Source organism: Chiloscyllium punctatum, chromosome 49 (genome assembly GCF_047496795.1).
Source record: "Chiloscyllium punctatum isolate Juve2018m chromosome 49, sChiPun1.3, whole genome shotgun sequence".
NCBI lineage: Eukaryota > Metazoa > Chordata > Chondrichthyes > Orectolobiformes > Hemiscylliidae > Chiloscyllium > Chiloscyllium punctatum.
In genome coordinates this window covers 25,577,006-25,596,280 of record NC_092787.1, presented here as the reverse complement: position 1 = coordinate 25,596,280, position 19,275 = coordinate 25,577,006, and the positions used below count along the sequence as shown (strand labels likewise).

The 19,275-nt window shown below is 40.3% G+C and overlaps 1 protein-coding gene across 9 annotated transcripts in view; it reads left to right on the top strand.

Annotated features, from left to right (window-relative positions):
- The window catches only part of prrc2b (proline-rich coiled-coil 2B), an 80,160-nt gene that overhangs the window by 46,924 nt on the left and 13,961 nt on the right, over positions 1-19,275 (top strand). For 5 of the 9 annotated variants that reach the window (XM_072565941.1, XM_072565938.1, XM_072565937.1 and 2 more), the window contains 9 exons: positions 518-778; positions 1,573-1,812; positions 6,324-6,410; positions 8,408-8,509; positions 10,925-11,117; positions 11,726-11,835; positions 12,174-12,301; positions 13,349-13,583; positions 15,202-15,381. In XM_072565941.1, coding sequence (XP_072422042.1) covers positions 518-778; positions 1,573-1,812; positions 6,324-6,410; positions 8,408-8,509; positions 10,925-11,117; positions 11,726-11,835; positions 12,174-12,301; positions 13,349-13,583; positions 15,202-15,381 — 1,536 coding nt within the window. The remainder of the gene's footprint in view (positions 1-517; positions 779-1,572; positions 1,813-6,323; positions 6,411-8,407; positions 8,510-10,924; positions 11,118-11,725; positions 11,836-12,173; positions 12,302-13,348; positions 13,584-15,201; positions 15,382-19,275) is intronic. The other 4 variants (XM_072565940.1, XM_072565939.1, XM_072565942.1 and 1 more) reach the window with 3 other exon arrangements.

The window sequence follows — 19,275 nt, the reverse complement described above, 5'->3', positions numbered from 1 at the left end:
ATCCTCTGAGTAAGGAGAGTTCCCTTGTCTCAGTTCTAACTGCCAACCTATGAATGTTGACACCAGAGGAATCACTGTATAAGTTGCTAGGTGGCTGTAGGTTCTCAGTAAGCTTCTTTATTGTCATGAGGGAACAAAACCAGCCACCCATCCCCAGTTTGACATGTACAAAAATCCAACATTGTAAACACCCTTGGGAGAAATAAGTATATGACTGTAGTACTGTGGCCATAAGGTGGGTCTCTGTAGATTAATGGAGTTTGTTTTTAAATATCTCTCAGCAAGGATTATTTTTTCAAATGTTGTGCATTCTATCTCAATGTGTCATGCCAGCAGGTGATATAGTGCAATGTTGCTGGTTCTTCTGTGCAGTTAATGACTCAAGCCATCCTCTGTTGACCTTTTCAAAAAGGCAGCATAGTTAATATATTAAAATATGCTAATACAGTGAATTATTTGAATAAAGCTAATTATCTAAGTATATGAGATGCATGATTGCTGTTTGGTGCATGCCCAGGCATCCCAACCATTCGACTACTCCATCTTGCAGAGTTTTAAGGCAAGTCAGCCTGACAGCGGAGTCGAACTGAGTGCTGATTCCCAAGGTTCATCTGCAACTTCATCTCAGCGAAGCTCACCTTACGGTGCACTCAAGCCAGAGGGAGGTGTAATCACTGAAATCAATGGAACTAGCACAGACACATCAGTTGATAAATCAAATGGGAAAACAGATGATCCCAAGGAACAACGCCAAAAGCCAACAAGACCGGAGAACAAGGTAAGGCAGTATATCAAAATCATTTCATAGTGCTGGATTCTTAGTTCTTGTTAGCCATGAACTCTGGCCTTTAGATAGGGCACAGCAATGATCTGAAAGCAGTTGGAAATGGCTTTCCTGTCACCGACAAACCACACACATTTTGGTTGCACCCAGCTCTGCCATGCAGAAAGATCAAATGTTTGTACAGTGGCACAAAGAAAGAAGTTGGAACTGTAACAGGAGTTCAGAAAGAAACAAAAGCAGGCTGAGGCTATTGATGGAGGAAGGAAGCCCACTGATGGTTACTGTGAAATTTGACAGTCGGGCTCGGAATTGAGGCAAGTTAGGAAATCATAATCTGGGAGCCCCCAGAATGGCAGAGGATTTTTCAAAATGCTGTTTGATTTGTTTTTTGGTGAAATTATTAGGGGGGATGTTCAGAGAATCTAGTGCTGTTGCCTAGGATAGATTGATTCAAGAATACAATTGATAGGTAACTGCGTTTTGCGATGCATTATTTAGCTGCTATGTTCAACTCAATGATTCTCATATACCCATGAAATAAAATAGTTAAATGTGAAGCACTTTGATATGTCCTGAAACAAGTTACAAGGTAATTTATAAACACATATATTCTTTCTAACCCATTTTTTATATTATTTCACCTTGATTCCAGATTGCCTTTGGGTGGAAAGCAGATTTGATTATTCCGAGGTTGATGTTCTTCCATAGTTAATCTCGACCCTGTATTCAAAGAGCTGCCCAGTTTTTCCCACAGGAGGAAGTGTTTTAATTTGTTTTATTTTGCTCAGATTTCAGAGCCAGCCGCTGGACAGAATAAGGACCACAAGCCAGGACCAATAGGAAATGAACGGTCTCTGAAAAACAAGAAGGCTAAGGAGTGCCTGGAACCAGAGGGAGTAGAGCGCAGTGATGGTGGCATCACTTCAACCAATGCAGCTGACAGCAGACCAAACACCAAGTCAGGTTTGGACTTACATGTAGACGCTGTCATCCCAGTTCCCCCAATCGAGTTTGGAGTGAGCCCAAAGGTAATTTTCATTGGATAACCAACATTGTAAATTGTAAAAATAAGACTGGTGTGTGTAGCATTTGCTTTAACTGACTTGACCAGTGAAGTCACAGAATAACAGTTTCGTAATATTTCACTGACTTGAGTTACAAACTCATTTCTGTTCAGCAGTAGGTGTTAATAGCAAACTTAGAGAGCAAGAAGGATATCCAGTGTGGCACATAAAGTAGCAGAGACAGCACAGAAACAGGGCATTTAGTCCAGCCAATCTGTTCTTGTGTTTATATTCAGTGAGCCTCCTCCCATTCCCACTATCTTGTAACAGCCTTTCAACATATCTTTCTATTTCCTTTTCTCTCAATTACTTGTCTAGTTTCCATTTCAATGTATCTAAGTTGTTTGTCTCAGTAACTTTCTGTGGTTCCAGTCTATCTAATCTCAGCAAAGAAATTTCTCGATTAAAGTTATTTGTAACTAACTAGTATCAAGCCTCTTGGTTTTGGATTCCCAACAGGTGGAAACATTCACTTCATTTCAACCTTGTTAAACCCATTCATTATGTTAAATAAAGTAGAATGTCGCTTACCACTCCCAAGAAAAGGCACAGTTATTAATATGGTCACCATGATTTGCAACAAGCAAGTTTACCACATGTATGGAAGAAACCTCCATGGCATTAAAGCTTTTATCATGCAGTGCTGCGTTGGCCCACACTTGTGAATTGACTCATTTCGAAGTAAACTTTTGCTACATCCAGACAAGGCAGTCGCATTCTTTGAGTGAAAGAACTCGAATCCTATGCTATTTGTCACAACATTAATCCTGTTGACTGAGAGAATCCCTGGTTCCTCATTTCACAGTTTACAAGGTGTCAATGAACAAAAGATTAGTTGTGGGCAGGTTGTTGGAGGGAATCCTGAGGGGCAGGATTTACATGTATTTGGAAAGGCAAGAACTGATTCGGGATAGTCAGAATGGTGTGTGTGGGAAATCATGCCCCACTAACTTGATTGAGTTTTTTGAAGAAGTAACAAAGAGGATTGATGAGGGCAAAGCAGTAGACATGATCTATATGGACTTCAGTAAGGCGTTCGACAAGGTTCCTCATGGAAGTCTGGTTAGCAACGTTAGATCTCACGGAAGACAGGGAGAACTAGCCATTTGGATACAGAACTGGCTCAAAGTTAGAAGACAGAGGGTGGTCGTGGAGGGTTGTTTTTCAGACTGGAGGCCTGTGACCAAGTGGAGTGCTACAAGGATCGGTGCTGGGTCCATGACTTTAGATCATTTACATAAATGATTTGGATGTGAGCATAAGAGTTACAGTTAGTAAGTTTGCAGATGACACCAAAATTGGAGGTGTAGTGGACAGTGAAGAAGGTTAACTCAGATAACAACAGGATCTTGATCAGATGGGCCAGTGGGCTGAGGAGTGGCAGATTGAGTTTAATTTAATAAATGTGAGGTGCTGCATTTTGGAAAAGCAAATGTTAGCAGGACTTATACACTTAACGATAAGGTCATAGGGAGTGTTGCTGAACAAAGAGACCTTGGAGTGCAGGTTCATAGCTCCTTGAAAGTAGAGTCGTTTGGTATGCTTTCATTTATTGGTCAGAGCATTTGAGTATAAGAGTTATGAGGTCATGTTACAGCTATACAGGACATTGGTTAGGACACTGTTGGAATATTGCGTGTAATTCTGCTTTCCTTCCTATTGGAAGGATGTTGTGAAATCTGAAAGGGTTCAGAAAAGATCTATAAGGATGTTGCCGGCGTTGGAGGATGTGAGACGTAGGGAGAGGCTGAATAGGCTGGGGCTGTTTTCCCTGGAGTGTCGGAGGCTGAGGGGTGACCTTATAGAGGTTTAGAAAATCATGAGGGGCATGGATAGAATAAATAGACAAGGTCTTTTCCCTGGGGTGGGGGAGTCCAGAACTAGAGAGCTAAGGTTTAGGGTGAGAGGGGAAAGATATCAAAGAGACCTAAGGGGCAATGTTTTCACAGAGGGTGGTGCATGTATGGAATGAGGTACCAGTGGAGGTGGTGGAGGCTGGTACAATTACATAATTTAAATGGGTAAATGGGTGGGCATGTGATTAGGAAGGGTTTGGAGGGATGTGGGCCAAGTGCTGGCAAATGGGAGTAGATTAGGATGGGATATCTGGTCGGCATGGACGAGTTGGACCGAAGGGTCTGTTTCTGTGCTGTACGTCTCTATGACTTTACGACTTTCTCTTTTACCATAATTGCCATGCTAATTTCTTGTTCCCAACCGCTATTGGTTGATGAACATTTAAAGGCAACATTCTGCTTTTGATTTTGCTCCTGTCCACATGGTATTGCATTTTGCAGGGACATTAGCAACAAGTGCAGCCTAAACAAGAATATGATGTGCTGTAGAAATTCAGTAGGTTTGGCAGCATCTGTGGAGAGAGAAACAGTGTTAACGTTTTGATTCTAATATGTCTTGAATATTATGTCATTTGGGCATTTGGAAGTCCGCTATAAATCAACATGTGCTGCACAAGTCTGCAGTTGGTTTACTAGATCAATAGTCTTCTGAGAAATGAAGAGCCACTGACATTTCCCTGTTCCTTACTTGCATTGCTTGCACTTATAGCTCCTTTTTATATGTCATCTATCTCATTGAGATGATATAGTGCTTTCATTACCTCAAACTCCTCAATCAGTCTGAAAGTCTCAGAAATGAATAGCTACAGCTATTAAAACCTATCTGAGTAATAAAGTTGTTTTGAGATGGATATAATTCTCATAGCTGTCATTTCTGAAGTTTGTTTCAGTCATTATGTGAGGAAGGCAAAGTGGGACGTGGCTTTCTATAATCTCTTACACAAGCGAAATTGGTTAACTTAAAAAAAGCAGTGCAGCCTTTAACTCTTGTTTGTTTGGATGTGAACTGATGTAAAATGATTGTAAATACCAAGGTCTTTTCTTTTTAAACTGACTTCAGGTCTACCAAATTGTCGCCTTGCTGACAGTTTCTTCAGCACTTTCCTTTTATTTGTGTAATACTAGATTTATCTAAGTTAAATTTTTTTTTCAATTTCATTAATTTCTCAATTGCATCACCATCTACTACATGGTATTTATCACCTGGAATCGTTGAATAAGGCAGCACAGGTGGAAGCTGTTTCATCCATTAAGTCTGAGCCAGCTACTTCAGAATTATTTAGTTCTTTCTTGAAGGCTACTGTTGTATCAGTATTCTCAAACCCATCATGCAATGCATTCAAAATCCTCATCACTTTTATTTTAAAATCATGTGTCTCCATATGTAACCTCTGATTTTTCTGTCACCTTAATTTCTAGTTGCTAACCCATCGGTCACAGGCAATAATTGCTTTTCACATAGTCTATCCAAACCTTTCATGATTTTAAACTACAATCGAATGCCCTTTGATCTTTTAAGTGTTCTAAGGAGAGCAGTCGCAGCATCTCGAGTCTGTTTATGTAGCTAGTTCCTCAGAATCTGGAATCATTCCCCTAAATATCTTCTGTACAATCAGCCAATCCTTCACATCCTTCCTAGAGCACCTTGTGTGGACACAGCTCTTTAGGTTGGGCCAAGCTAATCTTTTGTTCTGTCTTGTACTCCCTTTAAAATTAGACCATTTATTGTGATCTATCTCAGTTTTCCTAACAAAATATATCACTTCAAATCTTTCTCCTTTGAATTTCATCTGCTATGTCTCCACCTTGTTTCACCAGCTATATCCTCTTGAAGTCTATTACTAATGGACCAATTTGGATGGCTATAGACAGGCGAAATGTGAGCTACAATCTTAATGTTCATTGCAAAAGGATTGATTTGGAAGTTCAGTTAAGAAAGTATCTGAAATAAAAGGAAAGTGCTGAAGAAACTCAGCGCATCTAGCGATATCTGTGACGAGAGAAATCTGAGTTAATATTTGGTCTCCAATATGATGATGCTTCAGAACTGAAGGGACTGAAAAATGCCCACTGCCGTCATGGGTTTACTGTCAGCAGAGTTGACCTATTTCCCACTATTACCACCAACCATTCATAGTAACTCTATATCTCTCCTCTACCACCAATAGCACTCCCTTTCCCTTTTGCTTTGAGCAGCCTCACTACCTTTTCTATTTGTTCCTTCTCATCCTGTCAACAGCCTAAAAATCATGTTTCAGACCCCTTCAGTTTCAAAGAACAGTCATGTTTGGACTTGAACCATTAACTTTGTTTCTCTTTCTGCAGATGCCTGACCTTTCCACAGAAACCTGAGTTTCTCTCGCACTTCCCATTTTTATTTCAGATCTCTAGCATCTAGCATTTTACTTTTATTGGAAATTTCTGACTTAGCTTGCATGTATAGTAGTCGGTAATAGTCAGTTCCCTGGTTAGCTTGCATTGTGTCACATAAGCTCTGTTATTGTTCAGGTAATCTTGTAATTTTTCCATGAGTGTGTGCGTCAATGATAATTTACCAGATGTGTTCAAGATGCATTGTGTTTGATTGAACTGAGAAGTGTTTGTTGGTTGCTGTTTTAGGATTCTGATTTCAACTTGCCGCAGAATTCAGTGCCAAATCCTGTTTCCAAGTCGATCACCAAATTGCAGGATGTTTTGGCTAACAATGTGAGTAGTATATTATCGTAGGTTAGTCTTCAAGAAACCTGTTCATAGCCCAAAATCTGAATTGCAATATAAGTTGCATCAAAAGTTTGTAAAATTTATAGACTAAGTAATCAATTTTAAACATGTGGACGTGACGATTCTAATAACAAAAGTTGGCAAATAAATTCATGAGGTTACGTAGAAATGGTAGACCATAAGGAGGAGTATTAAGTTAAAATCACAAGCCAATGCACCATTCCTTCATGACAGGCGATGAATTACCAATAGATTTCGTCACTTAAATACTTAATTGCGGAACTAAGCCAACTAAGGAATGGCGTGACATCCCTACCATTATGGGCATAAATGTAATTGATCGGCTGGGTGAGGTGGTGATGGTGACCAGTTTTGAAGTTAGTTAGATTGCATAAAGGATTTTATAAAGCTTTAGTGGTCTTGTTTATAGAGTTCCAAGCTTTGCAATATGCAAGGCTTTGTTGTATGACTGGTACGTCAATTTCAGTGCATGCTTGTCTGTACTTTCAATCTGAATTGCTTGTGCACATATGTGAGACCAGGAGCAAATGTAACCAGTGGAGATCAACAACAGGTCATAGGCAGTCAGTCTGAAAGGGATGCAAGGTCGAGAATAAACATCCTACTTAAAAGTCTACTCGAACATGCATGCTCCTACATCTTTGAGGCTTCTGCCTCCATTAGGATTTAATAACTAATTTGATATCGAGGCACACATGCTGATGTCTACCAAAGTCTTTTTGCATGCCATTGCTTTCGGTAGGATTTAGCTGCAAACTGTTTTTCCTCACACCATTCATTTAGACCCTTGAGCATTTCGTGAACCTTGCTGACCATATTCTTGGATCTCCAGTTGCTATGTCATCTATATATTTCAGTATTTGAGGCCAGAAGAAGAGAGTGCATCATTAAGGTTTTACCAGAAGTGGGCACAAGAAAATCAAGTCAAATTGAAAGTAACTCACAGCAGGGAGCTCAGCACGTCTGTACTTACTCTGAAAGAACTATCCACTCTAATACCACTTTCCAGTTCTTGCTAGTCTTGAACATAGTGGCACTTTATTTTTTTTAAAAATTCATTCATGGGATGAGGGTGGTGTTAGCTAGCTGAGCATTTACTACTTGATGGCATTTAAGAGTTAATCACATTGCTGTGGGTCTGGAGTCACATGTGGGTCAGACGAGGTAAGGATGGTAATTTCCTTCTCTAAAGGACATTAATGATCCGGATGGGTTTTACCATCAATCAACAGTGGTCCTCATTAGACTCATTATTATTGAATTCAAATTCCACCATCTACTGTGGCAGGATTTCAACCCCAGAACATTATCTGGGTCTGTGGATCAGCAGTCCAGCAGTAATGTCATTAGGCTATTGCCTTCCCTTCATGACCATACCCAAGTACTTTAAGTGTAATGAGTGCTTCTGCTGCCATCACCCTTTCAGTTAGTGAACACCAGACTCCTGCAAACTCCGGAAGAAGAAATGATTCTCCGTAACAATCCTTTGATCCATTTATTTAATTATTTTAAATTGGTGCCAATAATTGTTCACCTTGACATAAAGGGGAACAGCCCTCCTGTCCACTTCTTTGGGGTCCCTCAATTATATCTCCCTTTGGCTACTTTTGTTTTCCAAAATGAATGCTGCCAGCTCATCCAGTCTTTCCTCACAGCTAAAATTCTCCATTCCTGGTAACAATATTGTAAATCTCTGTACTTGCTGTTTTGTGATCACATGCTTCTTGTTGTGCAGAGACAACAATTATACATTATCCTCTTATTCGTGTTTTGAATATACCCGGCAACTGTTAAGCAGTCCTTGAAGTTTCTCTGAACTGTTAAAAGGTCGTTAATATGCAAGCATGGGCTAATCTATTACTTGAACAATTTTCTATAGCTGTTAGTACTTAAGGAACTCAGCATATGGTGCAAAGATATTTTTCAAGTTTTTTATTTAATGCCAGGCTCTTATTTTCCAGGTTACTCTGAGCCAATCAATCCCGATTCTACGAAGGGAGCATCTGCAGCAGGGTCCCAACCTCACTCCAGTGTCTCTTCCAAGCACTGACCTCACTTTAAAGGTAGGTTAATGTGTAAAGCTGATTACCGATCTTCAAAATCGTAAAATCTTACAGTTCAGACATCCATTTGGTTATTTCTTCCTGTGCCACCCCTTTGATAGATTCCAGCTTGGTTGCAAATCCTGGAATCTTCCTCATGACACAATAAAGTAGTTCTGTTCAAATGCCCTTTCAAAGTTTCTATGGAATCTGATTCCACCTCCCAAAAGGTTTTAGGGGCGTACATTCAGGATCATTACCACTGTGTAATTATTGACAATTACTCATGTTTAGAAGAAACCATTTCTATCTACCTGCACTATCAAACCTCAAAATTTTGATTTCTGCTCTTGGGAGAAGAATCCTAGTTTCCCCATTCTCTCCATTTAGTTGAAGTCTTTTATTATTGGTGATGTCCTGATAAAGCACCTCGGTGTCACCTCCATAGCCTTGCCATTCTTAAAGTGTTTTGCTTAGAATTGTACAAAAAAGCTTCAACAGAAGCTTAACCAGAGATTTGAAAGGGGTTAATCTGTCTTTTATTTTTGTTATTCAAAGCCCCATTAGCAGAGCGAAGCATTCCATATGCTTTCTTAACCTCCTTGTAAACTTGTCATGACACATTCAAAGATTTGTGAATGTATACTCCTGGATCCTTCTGCTTGCTTCTCAAATTACATCATTTAGATTATGCAACTTCTACGTGTTGTTTAACCCAAAATGCATCACTTCAGGCTGACACACATTAAATTGCATAGACTGTGTCTGTATTAACCTTGGAGTGCCCAAGCAACAATCTGGCCTTATGAGGCCTAAGAATCCTGACAATTCAAACCAGGCACCTTGGTTCCACTTTACCTTTAATTTATTGATGTACCCCGATTGGGTTAGATGGGCCTCAGGTTTAAAACGGGCTGATCTTGGTGCTTTTCATTCAAAAGGCCATTCGGACGTTTGAGTCTGTTCGATCATTCAGTGAAATCATGACTAATTTGTATCAAATTCCATTTATCTGCCTTGCTTCTGTAAGCCTTGATGCTCTTCATCTAACGAAATCACCTCTGTTTTGACACATGCAGTTAATTTGGTTTCAGTAGTTTTTTGAGGAAGAATTCTAGATTTCCATTATTTTCTCTGTGCAGAAGAGACGTTGCCTCTGAATCGTCTAGTTGTAATTTAAACATTATGACCCATTAAATTTTTCAGAGGATTTTGGGAGTTCTTGTAGACAAGTTACAGAAAAGAAGCACGTGATTGCAAAGAGAATTGGGATGGCAGATAGCATGTAATTTATTAAAAGTAGGTGGGGTATGAGAGTGAGGAGGTCTTGCTGCAATTATTTAGAGATTTACTGAGATCAGTCCTGGGGTAATCTGAGCAATTTTGCTCTCCTTAACAGAGATCTTAGAAGGAATGTAATGATTATTGTCCTAGATTGATTGCTAGAATGAGGGGGGTCATCCTTCAAGGAGAGATTGTGTGGGATGGACCTGTGTTTTCTAGATCTGAAGGATGAATGGTGAAGGTGACAGACTGTTAATCTGCTGGGGAGTCTGGAACTAGGCGCCATAACCTTAAGATAAGGGATCAGCCTTTTCAGACTGAGATGAGCCCTGCAAGTCATACGCCATCCTGACTTAGAACTATATTGTCATTCTTTCACAGCCACTGGAACTCTCTAATAGCATTGTGGCTCTACCAGCACTAAATGGCTGCAGCAGTTCAAGAAGGAACTCACCACTACCTTCTCAAGGGATTGGCAATAAATGCTAGTTCAGCAGGCAGCAATTGCATCCCATGAAAGATTAAAACTAGTTCTCCTCTGAGGGTTATAAACCTTTGGAATTCTCTAACCTCAGAGAGCTGTGGGTGCTCATTCGTTGTGTATACTCAAGACAGGATTGACAGAGTTTTGGACATTCCAAAGAGAGTATGGGGATGGGGACAGAAAAATAGAGTTGATACAGAGATTTAGACACAATTTTATTGAAAAGCACAGCAGCCTCAAGGGGTTGTATGGCTTACTCCTGCTCTTAATCCTTGTGTTTAAATCAGACTTTTGGTGTTTTTAGCAAGGTCATGATTAATTTAGTGCTGAATTATTGTGGTACCATGTTGAAAGATACCAGTTGTAAGGCTCTATTTCTGATGTTGTTAGTTTTTAACCAGTGAAAATTTAGAGGAATGATCTGAATGTGTTTTGCCGGTTTGTAGCTCACCTCTTACTACAGGGTTAAAAAGCATAATTTTTAGTACCACTTGATGAGTGGAGTTAATTCTTTCTCACCTGGTGAGCTAATTAGCTATCCATTCAGCTGAGAATGTTTCAAATTTTGAAGCTGCCCGAATGACATTGAGTGATACCTGATAATATGTATTTGGATCCATTGTGGTATTTGGAAGCTGAATGTTATGCCATTTTCTTTATATGGTCAGATGGAATCTGCCCGTAAGGCCTGGGAAAATTCTCCTAATGTTACCGAACAGAGTTCTCCTGGCAGCAATAGTACAAGTACGCAGACCCCATGCAACACAGGACCTCCTAGTGGGGTAGGCTACAGCTCAATTGGGTGTTCTTCTGTACCACCTATGCCCATGGTGTCAGTTGCACCTTCAGTGTCTTTGCCAGGTATGTGACATCTTAATCTTCTGTACTAACTGGGATTATATCCTTTTGACAGCTTTTGAAAATGATCTCCATTATTAATTAGATCAGTTGTTCGCACGATTATTCTATTAGAATGTGTTTAATCAGTTTATCATAGAATTAAATGGCAAAATAGCTACATGGATTCTCCAATTTAATGTTGCACATCAGTGACTGGTTCTTATTGGCTGCTTTGGGTAAATAAAATTAATTGATGATCTACAATAAAAGAGATTAAAAAGATATGAAATGTACTCAGAGACCTGCTTACTTCAAACGTCATTATTCCCATTTCTGAGTAAAGTATAGGTTTCCCAGACTGTACTTGTAAAATCTGCATATTGCATAACAATTGAATGCACAGTTTAATTTACAAAAGAAAATGATCCAACACTTTGTGAAAATGAAAATTCTTTACAACCTGAGCCATTTTGTATAAAGGAATCGTCTGTAGAGAATAAGCGCATCACATTGTCTCTCACAAAGATAATTCCCTATTTTTAAAAATCCTCTGTTTTGATTTCCTTAATTCATACAGTGTACCTAGACACTACAAATAGAAAATACTCCTTTTCTGTGTGGTTTTTCAGGGAGTCATATTTCTCCTTTGTATATGGATGGCCATGTGTTTGCCAGTCAGACCCGTCTCCTCCCTCAATCAATTCCACAACAGCAAGGTTTCCAAGCTGGACTGTCGCAGGTAAGGGTGAAGTTTTCATTCACATCTTTTTGTGAAAATACCTTTGACTTAGCGGCATTTTTAACTCAAATTTTGAGAAATTTGTGCCAGCATCTGCTGCGATAAGTCTGAATGTGTGATTGTTCTGAAACATTGGCACTACTGAGATATGGCTGATCAGTGAGATACAGCGCGACCCTGTACAAAATGCAGACACCAGTACTTGCAGCGTAACTGAAAGTATTAAAACATGACTACTTCATGGAGACTGCTGATGGGTTGGGACCGGGCGCGGTTATCCTGTTGAACTTGGATGTTTGTTATCATAGCTGCTGTTTACTTCTCTTTCCTTTCTTTAGGCTGCCGCAACACATCAGATTCCAATTCCCATGCACACTTCCTTACAAGCCCAGGCACCCCTTGGATTGCGAAATGGACTTCCCGTCTCTCAGTCCCAGGAAATGTTCAGTTCAATGCAACCGTTCAGGTACAAGTTAAATCATTTCAGCATGGTTGGGAATTGTTGAGGCTCCAGTGATTCTGTTTTATAAGGACCAATGCATACTACCCTATTTTTACAGATACTCAGTAAATTTGGATGTAGGTTTGCTCGCTGAGCTGCAAGGTTCATTTCCAGACGTTTCGTTACCTTACTAGGTAACATCTTCAGTGAGCCTCAGGCGAAGCAATGCTGAAAATTCCTGCTTACTATTTACATGTTTGGATTTCTTTGGGTTGGTGATGTTATTATCCTGTGGTGAAATCACTTCCTGTTCCTTTTCTCAGGGGGTGGTAGATGGGGGTCTAATTCGATGTGTTTGTTGATAGAGTTCCGGCTGGAATGCCATGCTTCTAGGAATTCTCGTGCATGTCTTTGTTTGGCTTGTCCAAGGCTGGATGTGTTGTCCCAGTCGAAATGGTGTCCTTCCTCATCCATATGTGAGGATACTAGTGAGAGAGGGTCATGCCTTTTTGTGGCTAGTATTCATGTATTCTGTGTTCATGTATCCTGGTGGCTAGTTTTCTGCCAATGTAGTGTCTGTTACAGTCCTTGCACGGTATTTTGTGAATGACATTAGTTTTGTTCGTTGTCTGTATATGGTCTTTCAAGTTTATTAGCTGCTGTTTTAGTGTGTTAGTGGGTTTGTGGGCTACCATGATGCCATGGGGTTTGAGTAGATTGGCGGTCATTTCCGAGATGTCTTTGATGTAGGGAAGAGTGGCTAGGGTTTCTGGACGTGTTTTGTCTGCTTGTTCGGGCTTGTTGCTGAGAAATTGGTGGACTGTGTTCATTGGGTACCCATAGCGGTATTTAATTTTTGTATGCACAAATTAAACTTTGGGGTTTAAAATGTTTGTTCTTTTTTTGTGTCGCTTTTTTTCTAAAATTAGCATGCTTTAAATTTGGATTGTAGCTAATTGCATCACCTTGTGAAAATTGGGATATCAAGAAGGTTTATTCCACTTGAGTATTTGATTAAGTGAAGATTTTAGTCAATTGCACTTGCGATTAAACTCAAATCATTGTTCACAGATCCCAAGTGTACATGCACCCCAGCCTGTCTCAACCATCCACAATGGTCCTCTCGGGGGCTCCTCTGAAAACTCCATACACAGCGTTCCCTGCTGTTCCAGCTTCTGATATGGTTAAACCACAGCCTGGGTCTCATTACCAAGCAATCGGTGGAAATCAGCCCCTCATGTATGAAAGCCAACTGAACCCGCCTGGACTCACCACTTCACAGATCATGGACTCCCAGCTGATACAGGTTCAGAAAATTCTTACCGATGTAAACTATACATTAATTGTGTGCAGTTTCAGTCTCCATGCCTAAGGAAGAATAGTTATTTTTAATCAGCCTGCTTGGCCATGTTATAATGCAACTCTGGGGCAGGTAGGACTTGAACTTGGACTTTCTGGCCCAGCGGTAGGAACGCTATTACTGCATCGCAAAACCTTCACTAAGGAAGGACATGCTTACATTCTGAGAGATGTAATAAAGGATCACTGGATTGATTCCTGGACTGGGAGAACTGTTGAATGAGAGATTAAGTCTTCAGAATTCTTCCTCCAGAGATCAGTGGTTGAGCGAATTCAGGTTGAGATCCATAGATTATTGGTCGTGAAGGGAGTTGTGTGACAAGGTTTAGGTAGGAAAGTGGAGTTGAGATTAAAGATCAGGCATGACTTCAGTCTGAACTGCTTGAGAGGCTTAATGGCCTACTCCTTCCATCAATTATGTCCTTGTGTGAAATCAGAGTTTTGGCAATTTGACTTCTGTTTTGGCTTTGGATTTGTGGTTAGACTTGACACATGTTTATAAAGTTTTAGTGCGAGCTGAGTGGACATCATCGTTAGATGGAACTAAGGAGTGGGTCATGCAGAAAATACTTTTGGCAAAATTGTGGTGAGAAAAGCAGGATTACCCAAGTTTGAGAGATGTCACGGTATTGAGAAGTTAATATTGGTAAAGCAGAAGAAGCAATGAATGGAAAAATTGTAAAAGAACAAGTTCAATAAAGTGAAATGTATTCGTGTCACCTCTGACATTTTCAGATTGATCCCAGATGGCAGTGTTGGGTCTTGTTCCTGCAGTAATTAGATTCTGCCAGTAAATATGGCAAGATAGTTTTTTTTAAAAACACCAAGAAGAGATCTAGTTAATTTAGCCCATTGAGACTATTCCACGTTCATTAAGATCATGACTGACCTGCATCTTAACTCCATTCAACTGCTTGGCTCCATATCCTTTGAAGCGAGACCCTTGTCTAGCAAAAGCTCTATTGCTCTCAGTTTTTAAATGATAAATTTAACCAGCATCAGCTTTTAATGGGAGAGTGTTCCACATTTTATACAACCCTTTGTGTGAAGAACTGTTTCCTCTCTTCTCTAATGAATGGCCTGGCTCTGATTTCAAAGTGATGTTCGTGTATCCTAGACCCAGTGGTGCATGTTTCTCCACATTTACCCAGTCATTTCCCTTAAATCCTAAAAATCTCAATCAGATCACCTTCTAACCTATATTCCGTGGAAGATGAACTGAGCTTATGTTACCTTTTCTCTTAATCTAATCCTTGGACTCTCACAATAGTCACTGCTTTTATATATTTGAGAGTTATCTAAATAAGAATTATTTTCTTCATAGCTGAAAATCAGTTATCACTGAAATTGCATTGTATGACAGTGAAGTGAGTGCTGGATGGTGCGATTTGAGCAGATGACAGTTTGCTGCTTCCCTTTACACTTGAATGATATCACTGGAATATTTTCACAATGCACCACCTAGTCATACAGCTATTGAATATAATGTATGTATTGTGCAGTTGACAATAGTACGGTTTGATTCACGTATTAAACTGTCTTCATTATATCTCCTACTTGTGCAGGTGACCATGTCTATGCCCGGATCCCAGCTGACTCTGCCTAGGTTTGGCTCAGGCCAACAGCAACTGATTGCGTTAACTCAATCCATCCAGCTTCCCCAAGCACAGAGCTTGAGTGTTGGTGGGACCAGAAGGCTCTTGCCCCCAGGATCCCAGCCTCCTATTCTACCCACTGGCAGAGAGGTCAGATCGATTGGCTTAATTTTGAGACCGATAAAAAATCTATTAAATACATAGAAATGACAACACTGAAACCCACCCAGTCCCTGCTGATGTTTATCCTCCCCATAAATGGCCATCCAAATCCAATGTTCTTGCCTTTTATCATATCCCTTTGATTCCTTTTTCAACCATTTATTAAATTTAACTTACTAACCATGATCAAAATTTATTGTCTGCAGGAATTGAATTAAAGAGTTGGTGGGTGGTGTTTGTTGCACCCAGCTTTGAAAGGGTCAAACCCAGTTAGAACCCTGCCTTTTGAAGGAAAGACACAATGGGGTAAATTTGAGAGATGTAGTTTTATCAGGGACAGCTTTGAAAAGGACAAATTGTGTTGCGTGAATCTGAAATGAATATTACAATAGTGACTATATTTCAGAAGAAAATTCATCACTGGCTGTAAACTGCTTTGGGTGCCCAGTAGTTGTAAATAAGTGCAGAATTAAATGTAAAGGTTCTTGTGGGAAAATTTACCAAGCACATAGCCAATGAGAATGTATGTGATCTGGTATATTTAGTCTAACAGAAAATGTTGACAGAGTACTACTACAAGTGAAGTTTCAAGCCCATGGTATTGAAGATCGAGTAGTGACATGGATCAATAGTGTTGATTATACCTTGATTTTCTGATTTTATGCAGATAGTGGGCTTTAACTGGAAATTTACTTTAGCGTCCATAAATAGAAACTAAAACTGTCGCCATTGGGTTAGGGAGTGTATGTTTGTAATATGTAACTCTAAATAATTATAAAACTGTATTAAAAATTGATTGCAATTCTATTCACTCAAATAGCTTTCTGGATGCAATTGCACTGGTGGGAGAAAGATTCATAAGGATGTGGTCTGGATGGAGCATTTCAACTATGAAGAGAGGCTGGATAAGTGCGGGTTGTTTTCTTTGGAGTTGTGAAGATTGAGGTGGAACCTGAAGGAATTGTGTAAGGATATGAGGGGTATGGACAAGGTGAATGGAAAGCAGCTGTTCCCCTTCGTCGAAGGGTCGATAGCAAGGGGACATAATTTTTAAAGTGAAAGGTGGGAAGTTTAGAGGGGCTTGAGAAAAAGGATTTTCATCCAGAGGGTGATTGGGATTTGAAATGTACTGCCTAAGAGAGTAGTTGAGATGGGAAACTTTACAACCTTTAAGAAGTGCATAAATGAGCAGTTGAAGTGCCATAACGTTTAATGCAATGAGCGTAGTGGAGGAAAAGACCGATCTCAGGGATGCTATCATCGCTTCAGTGTTAAAGAAAGGAGACCAAGTGGACTGTAGGAAATTTGAGAAATTTTCTTGTTCTCTGTCACTAAGAAGTTTATTGCCTGAATCCTCACTAGGCTCCTTCTCCCAAATCCTTCCCACTTGATGAAAAATCCTTCCTGAAAACCAGTTTGGCTTCCAACCACGTCATGGATCTGTAGGCCTGATTTTCACTGCTCAGCAATTCCACGAGAAATGCCAAGAATAAGACCAATTAGTCTATCTAGCCTTCAGTGACCTGACCAAGGCTGTTGACTCAGGATGATCTTCAAAAGCTGGCAGTCCAGAGAAATTCATCAACATCTTCTGTCTCTTCCATGACAAGATGTCAGATTGGTCCTCACTGACGGTAATATGATAGAATCCTTTGAGTCATGTAAGGGTCACACAGGAATGTGTTATTGTTCCCACCCTTTTCTCTATGTTCATCGCCACTATTCTTCATCTTATCAAGCAGAATCTTACCAATGCTGTGAAACTTTTCAACCTCAACTGGTTGAAATCCAAGAAGAAAGTGACTCTGACCTCACTTGTGGAACTTCAGTGTGAGGACGACAATATCATCTCTGCTGTCTTGGAAGAGAATCCTCAAGCCTTGCTTAATGCCTTCATGAAGGCATACTGAATAATTGGTCTCAGCCTGAACTTCAAGAATGCTTTACCAGGCCACCTCAGGTCATGTTTTGGTCTATCCTTCCATTAAGATTAACAGAGAAATCCTCCCAGATCTGGAATATTTCCCCAACTAGAGAAACTACCTTTTATCTAAGGCTGACATCAATGCGAAGATTCAATATTGCATCCAGTCTGCAAACGGTGCCTTCGGACATCTCGGGGTGAGAGTCTTCAATGACTGACATCCGTGCTGATACCAAGATCCTTTCGTAACCCCTCTGACTCTTCTATAAGGCTCCAAAACTTGGGACAATGTTTAGATGCCACCTCAAGACCCTTGAAATGTCCCATCAATGCTTTTTGAGATGGATCCCTCACGTCAGCTTGGAGGACAGGCTTACTAACGTCAGCATCCTTGAAGCAACAACAGCACCAGCATCAAGGCCATGGTCATCCGAAACCAACTGCATTGGGCTGGCTTTGTTCTTAGGGTGCCTGTGTTCCCACAACCAAAGCAAATTGTCTTTGCCAAGCTCAAGGAAGGCAATTGAATGAGAGGAGGACAAAAGGAGTTTTCAAAGATTCTCTGAAGGCTTCCTTCAAGAAATGGAGCGTAGATGTCAAGGCGTGGGAGACCCTCGTTCAACTGAAACTGTCTTGGAGGAAGTTCCTGTTTGCAGGGGCACAATTCTTTGAGAAGACCCATCAGCAAGAGGTAGTATGGAAAATAAACTGGAGAAGGGAATGCTAGCTATCTCAAGGTCAAGGGCCAATGCTGCTTCCCTGAAACTCTTACCAGTGAGTGGTCAAAGATGTGGCTGCAGGATCACCACCCACACAAGGACCCATAGAATCCATGACCAGTGACACAGAATTTCTGAGTTGGATAATGGTACTTGTTAGTAATCGCCGCTGCCAGTGAGAGCAGGAAGGCCGGACTAGTTTAGGTAGCAGTGTATTTTTGGCAGTACAGACCATAGGGTCTGTTCTATATGATTCTCTAAATTGTACAAATGAAGCAGCAACTGAAATTAAGTTTTTCTTGAAACATCTATGTTTTGTGCCCTCTTGTCCTATTTATACCATAGGTGCTGCTGGTTAGGCAGCATTTGTTGCCAATCTCTAATTGCCCTTAAACTGAGTGGTTTGCTGGGCTGTGTCAGAGGGTAGTTAAGTGTCACACGTAGGCCAGCCTGGGTAGAAATGGCAGATACCCATCTTTGAAGGTATTAGTGACCAGATGGATTTTTGCCATAGTGTTACAATTACCATTGCTGAAACTAGCTTTCCTTTCCAAATTTTAGTAATTGACTAAATTATACCAGCTGTAATGGAGGGATTTGAATGCATCCGCAGGGTATTAGCATATGGCTCTAGAATACCAGTCTACTGACATTGCCACTGTGTCCCACCTCCTTGCCCAAAGATTTTTTATGTCCACTCTGGGTATTAGAATGTTTAGAATAGAAGTTTCCATTTGTATAGTAGCATATTCAGAGCACGTTAGATGCTAGAAGCATAAAAGGTGAAGTGAAAAGACATAAACTGAGAGCTTATATAAAGGATATGTATGTAAGAGTATAAGGAAAAGGAGTAGGCCACTCAGACCTCCAACCTGCTTTGCCGTCTGCTCCAGTTTCTTGTCTGAGCTAGAGATCTCTCGAGTCCAAAAATCTATCAGTGTCAACCTTAAATATACTCATATATATTTAATATAAAGGAGGATAGTAAAAGGTTTTTTAGGTATGTGAGAGGCAAAAAAATGGTTAAAACTAAAATTGGGCCCCTGAAGACGGAAACAGGGGGATATATTACGGGGAACAAAGAAATGGCAGAAGCATTGAATTGGTACTTCAGATCTGTGTTCACTGGGGAAGACACAAGCAATCTCCCTGAGGTAACAGTGGCTGAAGGACCTGAACTTAAGGGAATTTATATTTGTCAGGAATTGGTGTTGGAGAGACTGTTAGGTCTGAAGGTTG